Source organism: Limanda limanda, chromosome 12 (assembly GCF_963576545.1).
Source record: "Limanda limanda chromosome 12, fLimLim1.1, whole genome shotgun sequence".
NCBI lineage: Eukaryota > Metazoa > Chordata > Actinopteri > Pleuronectiformes > Pleuronectidae > Limanda > Limanda limanda.
The window spans coordinates 20,693,442-20,703,170 of NC_083647.1; the positions used below are offsets into that span (position 1 = coordinate 20,693,442).

General features: G+C 40.5%; 1 protein-coding gene across 1 annotated transcript; it reads left to right on the plus strand.

The window, feature by feature from the left end:
• The first annotated feature begins 758 nt into the window (after window positions 1-758).
• On the plus strand, window positions 759-8,383 carry slc2a2 (solute carrier family 2 member 2). Its single transcript, XM_061082849.1, has 12 exons — window positions 759-858; window positions 1,360-1,455; window positions 2,372-2,568; window positions 2,733-2,857; window positions 4,118-4,233; window positions 4,356-4,518; window positions 4,823-4,929; window positions 5,314-5,394; window positions 6,271-6,375; window positions 6,496-6,597; window positions 7,098-7,301; window positions 7,410-8,383. Exons 1-12 carry the CDS (start codon window positions 844-846, stop codon window positions 7,611-7,613), a joined length of 1,515 nt encoding a protein of 504 aa, XP_060938832.1. The 5' UTR covers window positions 759-843; the 3' UTR covers window positions 7,614-8,383.
• The last annotated feature ends 1,346 nt before the right edge of the window (window positions 8,384-9,729 follow it).

The following is a 9,729-nucleotide window of genomic DNA, read 5'->3' on the forward strand; positions in this document are numbered from 1 at the left end:
CGCATGCACCCGAGTGTATGATTGATGAACATGTGTGTATGGGGCATTGTTATTGTGTGTGTGTGTGTGTGTCCATTGTGGAATTCACTCTTCCAATTAGAAAAACATGGTCATTACACTGAGAACTCTCCTTTCAAAGATGAAACCACTGTATTCTTTTGTTCTGTTCATTTCTTGTTTTTCTTTATTTTGAAAAAGAGCATTACTAATGTCCTGTTTGGGGATTTATTTGTTTTGTAAAAGAGATGCTGTAAGAGAGAAATAAATGAAACTAGAGCATTATACCTCTGAAATTGTGTTTCTTTTTGTTGTTGTTGTTGTTGTTGTTTTGCATGCAAAGCACATTATTATCAGCGACCGACCCTCAGACTTTGCCCCCCCCTCGAGTTTATCATTAACTTAGTACTTCTGGGCATGTGAGAGAGAGAGAGAGAGAGAATCCCATTAATATATTCAAAGAACAGAAATGAGAATCTGAGCTGCAACACATGCACATACATTTCCATTCTTAATTGCGATATACATTTTATCGTTGTCAGTAATGTACCAGCATGAAACACAACACATGTGATCCTGACACTAGATTTGTCATAAATAGATTTCAGACTGTTCAACTATTTACAACCATGAATATCAATATATTTCTCCCTTTGCAAAAGAACTAAAAAAAAAGTGGGCGTTTCTGCAAAGAAGATATGTAATGTTTGCCTTCTGTCAGTGGTGTATGTGTGTATCCATGTGCATGTGTTCATGCATGTGTCTATCGATTAGCGAGTGGACACTGCGTGATCGTGCATGCAGGTTCATTGATCATTACCCACCTCCTGGCACTCTGGACCCATCATGGAGTCTGGGAAGGTAAGATCATTCTTGCTGCATTCACCACGTTTTATCAAATTAAAAGGTTACCTATTTGATAACTGTTCATTCTGAATCGTGTGAGGAATAATTGCAAATATTGCGGTGGCTTTTTTTTATGGCCACTAAAGGTTGCATGGAAATTGCTACCTTCAGAGACCCCTTCAGAGAGGTTTTTATGAGTCAGTGTGTTCTCTGGTTTGCATCGTCGTTTTGCTCAGGAGGTTATAAATTAATTTCCGATGTGGTTTCCATGAGGTTAACATATTGATAGCATATTTAAAAAGTACAGCTTATCAAATATTATTATATAACATCATTTAAACATCCATAAAGCAGCTATAAATGTGGCTAAAGCCTGTCTCTGTTTTTCTGGTCTGTGATTTCACCATGTGAGTCGGGGTTGTGTTCTCGCTTATGTGCATGTTAAATTATGTGTCTGTTCATGCATTCATTTTGAATTCAATTCAATTTCAATGGGTTACCCTTCACCACCTGCAGCAGCTGACAGGTACACTGGCCCTGGCCGTGTTCACAGCAGCTCTGGGCTCCCTGCAGTACGGATACAGTCTTGGAGTCATCAACGCACCACAGAAGGTACTTTTCTCTTTAACACAGGCACAGCTCCTGTGCTGGGTCAGTCAATCGCCTCCGTTTACTGATATTTGCAGGCAACTGAACCAAATGCTTACTCCAATCTACAGCCATGCGCATGTTACACTTTTCTGCAGCGCCGGGGGGAACATAAGAATCAGAGAGAACAAGTATCTACAAAAACAGCTTTTCCTCCAGTTTCCTTGTGTATTGATCTGCCCCTGCAGTGTGGATTACATCTCTGTCCTTGTGGAGAACCCTATAGCAGGCTGTGTGGAGATGCTCAGGACATAAAACCTTTCCACTGAAATATATGAAAATGGCTCTGGCTTAATTAAAAGAAAGCAGGAGGTTGCTGTATCCGTGCACATCACCTGAGCTTTGCAGGTTAGGCTTTGTCGATGTGTGGTTAATGCTGGCAGGTATGACCAGGTTGAGAGCCATAGTTTAAAGAAGGAGCATTGGCCTGTAAATCCCAGTGTTTGGCTGTGCAAATAGAGCTTGTATAAAGTGTTCCATTACACTAAGTTCTGATCTTCACCTATAACAATGTCCCGGTACAGAACTAACAGTAAACCAGGAGTGACTTCAATGTGCACCTTATTGAATCAGGAATCATCCATGGATGTTGAACATTTAATTGGCGCCTCTGTGTAAATTGTGGCCCCTTTATGGCCCCGATTAAAAAGAAATCCCAGATAAGTCCCTGTTATCAAAGTCCTTGGACTTTGGACAGGTGCAGACCTATAACCTTTTTGCTTGTTAAATTATATGTTACATGATGACAAGTAATGTTACATGATAACTGTCAGGACTACAAAACGGATCTATTCACGTATCTGTTGAAGAATATTTTGTACTCGTCTGTTCTTCTCCTGTGTCTCGGTACACAGCTGTGATTGACATGTCTCTATCATAGGTCATTGAAAAGCATTATGGGCGCTCCCTGGGGGTCTGGACAGAGAGGGCCATTGGGCATCCAGAGAACAGCACAGAAGAAGAGGCGGGAAACCACCCTACTGTAGTCATGTACTGGTCCCTGTCCGTGGCAATCTTCTCCATCGGTGGCATGTTATCGTCCTTCCTGGTAGGATTTGTGGGAGACCTGAAAGGGAGGTGAGAAAGGAAGGATGAAACAATGAGAGACTGTACAGGAATGAAAAGAGTAAGGAGAGACAAAGTAGATCAATTTGGAATCATGCCACAGCACACATGCCCATATCCATCTTTTTTATTTAGTGCATCTCACTCTGCCAACATTGTGTCTCTCTGTCTTTCAGGGTGAAAGGCATGCTAATGGTCAATGTTCTGGCTGTGGCTGCTGGTCTGCTGATGGGTCTGTGCCAGATGTGGAAACCTCACATTATGATCATCTCAGGACGTGCTGTTATGGGCTTTTACTGTGGTACAGTGAAACATATACTACAACCTTCAACGAATACTCACGTGAATTCATTGGAAATCCCAGTGTTTATGGATTATACTACTATAGAAGAGGCAAGTTGTCCTCATTATCACCAGGGTTACTTCCTTGACAGCTAAGTATTTATTATTTTAGTGAAGATTTACATATTCTCAAATATGATAGGATATCACACTTGGATAGATTCAATATATTTCAGGTATCTAACATACAAATCTTGAAATCTTTAACAGTTTCACCTCTAAAGTAGAGTAGAGCAAACTAGAGTAGAGCAGACTAGAAAGCCTTAATTATCATTGTACAAAAGAAAGCAGTAAAAGGAAATTAGAGTTGCTACTTCTCAAAGGTTCAGTGTGTACATTTCAGCGACATCTAGTGGTGAAATTGCCTGTTGCAGCTGAATCCCCCTCAACTCACCCTCCCCTTCGAAACACGATAGAGAACCTGTGGTAGCCTTCAGTTGTCATAAAAACTCAAAAGGTGTTTAGTTTGTCCAGTCTGGGCTACTGTAAAAACAACATGGCTGCTTCCGTAGAGAGGACCCGCTCCTGTAAATATAAAGTATTTAAATATAGCGTCAGTATAGAGCAAAGAAAACTATAATTTAGATGAAACGCACTAGTGAAAACATAAGCAGAATTATTTTATATTCAATTTCTGCTCAACCGACCCCTTTCACCTAAACCTTACACACTGGACCTTTAAAACAGTGTATATTTATAATTAAGGATAACAAGTTTGAAAAATCAAAAAGACAATAACCAATAAATATGAGACTGATAGATATTGAGTGGCTACGCATTTGTTATAGCACAAAATGGATATAACAGTCGATGATGATGGCCCAGGGACAGAAACTGCTCTTGAGTCTATTTGTTTGAGTTCTGATGCAGTAACGGGAACTTTCATGATGGAGGACGGGAAAGGTCTATTATTAGTTTCCAGAGCTGGACACGTCTTCCAGAGAGGGCAGAGAGCAGCCAATGATTTAACTGCTGCAGTTTTGATCACATACTGCCGAGCCCCCCTATCTCTCAAAGTGGTCGGCAGTATTCGAAACCCCAATGCTAACCCTGACCTGCCTATTTATTTTAAAATGACATCCGATCGTGATTGTGGCTTTTGCAAGAACTCATTACTCGTTAACTAAACTATCGACAGGCACATTTTGGCACTGAACAAGGCACCGCGCTGTGTGTAGTGTTTGTTAAAAAACTGCTCAGCTGCTGATGTGTGTTTCAGGGTTGACATCTGGACTGGTGCCTATGTACATTGGAGAGATTGCACCCAAGGCCTACAGGGGGGCTCTGGGAACGTTACACCAGCTGGCTATTGTCATCGGTATCCTAATCAGCCAGGTGAGGTGCTCTCACACATGCACTGCAGTCAGCAACATATTGGCTTGACAACACATCAGATGTATTTAAAGTGTGTGTGTGTGTGTGTGTGTGTGTGTGTGTGTGTCTGTGTGTGTTTGTAGGTTCTAGGCTTGGACTTTGTGCTTGGTAACGATGGTATGTGGCCCCTGTTGCTCGGGCTGTCTGGAGCTCCGGCGGTGTTACAGACCCTGCTGCTGCCTCTGTGCCCCGAGAGCCCGCGTTACCTCTACATTGTTCTGGGCAAAGAGCAAGAGGCTCGGAAAAGTAAGAAATACACACAGTCATCCCTTTCACGTGTCCTTTGTAGTGGTGTCTGGATGTTTAGGGTAGTTCTTTATACCCTATGTGGTGCACTCGTTGTTTCCCACAGTGCATCGGGGAAAGTAGTGCACAACCGAAAGTAGTTTTCTCTATATTTTCATGTGTTTTCTTGATTTGCAGTTCATTTATGAATACTTTCACTGCAGTACATTTTCTAATGCAAAACCTTTGTTCATTTGTTAACATTGGAGCTCAGGTTTCTGTTACAGTGCTGCAACTTGTGTCCCATCACTGTGTCTGGTTGCAGGTCTGTGTCGCCTGAAGGGGCAGTATGACACAACTTCTGATCTGGAGGAGATGCGGAGAGAGAAAGAGGAGGCAGACAAGGAGGCCCGGGTCTCTATCCTCTCTTTGGTGGGTCTCCATACAAAAAGGAGGCCATCTGAGATATATCATTACAACGGACTAAATATTAATATACTTATCCTCCTTAATGAGCAACCAATGTACACTGACAGTTAATGTTACACCATTCATTAGATAAATTATAATAAATGATGAGGTAACATCTCTGATTTTAAATGGTAATGAATTAATGAGAAATACACTTTCTGTCACATCCTACCCTAACAAAGATGTGGTTGTCTCTCTCAAGAGCCTTAACAATTCCATTACTCTTGAATCAAATATGCATTTCCTGCATAACAGCAGACAATGAACTATAAACTATAAAGTAAACAAAAGCATATATATGTGGCGTCCAATGACAATACTTTGCTGTTGTGCGTTCCCCCGTAGATCCGCTCTTCCGTCTACAGGCAGCAGCTGTTTGTTGCCCTCATGATGCATCTCTCCCAACAGTTTTCTGGCATCAACGCTGTGAGTAGCGGATTCCTTTCACCTCTTCCTCATTCATTTGCTGATCATTTTAAGTCACATTAAATGAGGCATGTTCTGCTCATATTCAGGTTCTTACTTTAAATTTGGGTTATTTTTAAAAAAATGCGTGCAGGCTTTAATGTCCAGACATATCAAGCTGTCCATTGCTGCTACTCCTCTTTTCAGCCTCTGTCTGATACACCTCTTCTTTTAGCTTCTGTCTCTTGTGTTGCGATTGGCCAACAGTTCCAGCATGTCTAGAAAATGTCTGCCTCCGCTCTCACTTCAACTAGCTCAATTAGTCTCGTGTTTCGAGAGCTAATGTTGGGGGAGAGGAGCTCCTTTCCCCACTCTCTAAAGGAAAGAGAAACGAACATAATATTTCTCCTTTAAAATTATGTGAGAGCATACTCTTGGTGCAATCTAAGTTGTAACAAGGCCAAAAATGGCTGAATCTTTTACTTGTCTATCGGCCTTTAATTGTGACTGAATGGATTTGGAGATTTTTCACAGTAAAGTCCATTTTCACTGTTGAATAGATCATTTCAGGATTGCCACTGTAGAAAATAGATAATTTCAGGATACTTCAAAGTACTGTAAAAACACTTTGCTCAATAAGTTCAGAGAGAGACTGATATGCCTGTGTTCATGAGCTCTCTGACTAGATACATACTGAATATCAAACATTTTTACTGAATGAATTTTGAGATTTTTCAAAGTAAAGTCCAACATTTTCACTGTGGAATAAATAATTTCAGGATTGCCACTGTAGAAAATATATCATTTCAGGATACTTCAAAACACTGTAAAAACACTTTGCTTTTTAAGTTCAGAGAGAGACTGATATGTTGTTTTTATCCTTGTTTTGTCTTCAAGATCTTTTATTACTCGACGGCCATCTTTGCTCAGGCTGGTGTCAGTCAGCCAGTCTATGCCACTATAGGAGTCGGGGTCATCAACACAGTTTTCACGATGGTGTCTGTGAGTAGCTGCAGATGCAAAACACAAAAACACACTGACACGGGCAGAGGTTACACATTTACATATGATTGTACACTTAACACACATACACAGAGAGATAAACATTGTGTTGTGTCCCAGGTTGCGCTGGTGGACAGGGCTGGTCGACGCAGTCTGACGCTGGTTGGTCTGGGAGGAATGTGCTGCTGTGCAGTCGCCATGACAGTGGGCCTCGCACTCCAGGTTCGTCCAATTTCAGTTTGTTGAGCAGCTGTGCTGTTTCTGAATGTCGCTTTTGCCGTGTCCGCCGAGACGCAAGTATGTGAATAAGCTCATATTCGTCATATGTAAGTTTTCATTATGAGAATTCAAGGTAGGTTTAACAAAGTTATCTACTTATAGACCATATTCACATTTCCATAACTTATCAGCAACAGAAAGGACAATGGAAAGTTAGAATATGGAAGGATATGAGTCCATGTTTCAAGGTTAAAGATATATGACAGCTCATTAGTTACCATTAGACATCAGCTAACATTAGCATTTAACCATTTCTGAGCCATTAGGGCTGTTTTTACAAAGAAATATCACGGCACATCCTGGATACATTATTTCAAGGTTCAGTCTGTAGAATTTAGTGACATCTAGTGGTGAGGTTTGCATGTTAAAAGAACTGTGGCCATTTTAGGTTTCCCTTTAAAGCACTAAGACACAAAGCTTTACTGAATGACTCTTCCTTCCAGAATCAATTCATCTGGATGAGCTACGTCAGCATGTCCGCCATCTTCCTCTTTGTGAGTTTCTTTGAAATCGGTCCTGGTCCGATTCCATGGTTCATCGTGGCTGAGCTGTTCAGTCAGGGACCTCGGCCTGCGGCCATCGCTCTGGCTGGCTGCTGCAACTGGACCAGCAACTTCATCGTAGGCATGACCTTCCCCTATATACAGGTGGGCAGAGGGGACACACACAGAGATGAGCACCGAAGTTTCTGTCCTTCAGACCAACTTTTCCACCTGACTCGTCTTTTGATCATCTTTTTTTTTTTATGTTTTCAGGTTTGGCTCGGTTGCTACGTGTTTATCCTGTTTGCTGTGCTGCTTTTCGGTTTCACCGTGTTTACTTATCTCCGGGTCCCTGAGACCAAAGGAAAAACCTTCGAGGAGATTGCTGCTGTCTTCCAGAAGGGACGGAAAAAGCCAGCCCCGATTCCCAAAGACGATAACGAACTGCAGCAGCTCAAAACTTCCACGGACGCCTAAACCAACTGTGTGTCGCTATTTCTAGTGTGTTTATTCTGACAGTATTAGCATGATATCTATTCAAATAAGTTTGTTTACACAGGAGAAAAGGACACATTTTCATTACATTTATAAAAGAACTATACACAAAAAGCAGTGCAATGAAAAATGTGTTACTGGTGTATGGAGTGGTTAATCTCTCGCTGCAGGGGTCACTCCTGTTTTCAAACTCACAGGTTAAGCTGCAGGATTTTAGTGTTTTGGGTCATTTCTACCACTATCATTGCGTCATCTTAGGCCAAAGCATGGAGAGGCTTTTATAACACAAGCTATAAAACCTAATCTATGTATGTTTTCCACTAGAACTCTGATTATGGAATGAATTGAGATAGGAAATGAAACGAGATGATGATCAAGAGACTGCATTTTTACTCTATTATAACTTAAAGGTTGGACAAACTCAAACACGATTTTAGACGTTAGCATACCAGCTTAAACAAGGATATATTAGAGTGATCTGCGTTCTGAGCAGAGAAGTAACATCCCCTCTGTGTGTGTAGATATCCCAGTGTCTCTGTTCTGTTTGTGTTGTTGTTTCTGGTGTGCCTTTGTGTAAATTGCAACCTCTGACCCCATTAAATAATGTATTTTGCTCATTGTAAGTTGAACGTTGAATCATTGCATGTCTGTATGTACATGTATGTATGTGTGTACGAGTTGGGATGTGTTCACCTGCTGAAGGGTTGAAGTTGAGGTCACATTAAATCTGAGTTTAAGACTTTTAGGTTTGATTATGTCTTTTGTGGAACTTCTTCAGAAACCAACTAAGACTGAACATTTTTAAGAACCAGTGTGTACAATGTATGCAGAAATCAAATACAATATGTATGACAAAGCTTTCATCAGTCTAATATCAACTGAGGCTTAGAGTTGTTATGAATTAGCCCTTCTCATCTACATCCACAGTCTGTTGTTGGACCACCATGTTCCTACGGTGGCCCAGAATAGAAAAAACACTGTCTAAAGAAGGCCTTTCCCATGTTGATGTTATCTGAAGCACCATCAATTCCGCCCCTTTGATTCTCTCACATGCTGTGAAGGAGAAGGGGCGAGGTATTCGACTTCACCACTAGATGCCACTAAATCCCACAAACGAACTAGGAGTCAACAGTTGAACTCACAAAACAACAGATATTTCAGAAATTCAATGAAATAAAGCAGTTGAACTTTTTAGGAAAAATAAAACATAAAAACAACTATTAATGTTGCAATTTTGGAGTTGAGTTATTAGGAAATAAATATACACATGTTTTTATCTACCCTGTTTTTGAGACATCCACATTTTTCATAGTGACTGGGTTTTAAAGACCAATTCAGTTAATGGAAGTTTAAAGGATTTCAGACTCCTCTCTTTGCCCTAGGACACGCCCCTCCTCCACAGCCCACGGAAATGTTTCGGGACTTATTTGAGACTAATTACAAACTGTCTCTGTCCGCCCTTCCCAGTCAACGCTGCATATTAGCCCCGAGCTAAACAGGCATGAGTTAACACAATCCTGGAAACACAGGGAACTTGCAGGAGGCCTACTTTTGCTCAATGCACAGTTTTTAATACTTTAAATGAGTTACACTATTATTTAGCATCACTGCAGTTGTCTGATACATTTAATTGTATTTATTGCACCCATTTGTATTTCTGTTTTTAAGCGGCTAACCTATGGACGTGTTGGAATGAATGACCTGTGTTTGTCATGTGCTTTTTTTTTACCCCTCCCTCTGCTTTGTAGCTAACAACAAGTTTTCTATTCAACTACAAAAATTACAATGGTTGGCTACTATATAAAACTACAGTGTTATATTATTCTATAGTGTATTTATATTCATACTATTTTTACTGCTGAATGTAAGGTGCATTTAATTTGCAATACAAAAGGACCCATTAGATTAGATAAGATAAGATAATACATTTTCTTTTATCTCCATGGGGGAAGTTCTGGTTTTACAGCAGCCAAAGTACATAATGAATACAGGTAAAAAGAATAGAATAAAATAGGATTGAATTATGAACCACAAACCACAATTACACAAAAAAATTACAGTAGTGCACAAAAATGAATGCAGTCAGAAACCATCTCAA

What these genes read in the sequence shown, in the direction of transcription:
- slc2a2 (XM_061082849.1), top strand. An exon ending in TGTTATGGGCTTTTACTGTG is followed by an intron (nt 2,858 to 4,117) that starts GTACAGTGAAAC and finishes TGTGTGTTTCAG; the next exon opens with GGTTGACATCTGGACTGGTG. An exon ending in AGAGCAAGAGGCTCGGAAAA is followed by an intron (nt 4,519 to 4,822) that starts GTAAGAAATACA and finishes GTCTGGTTGCAG; the next exon opens with GTCTGTGTCGCCTGAAGGGG.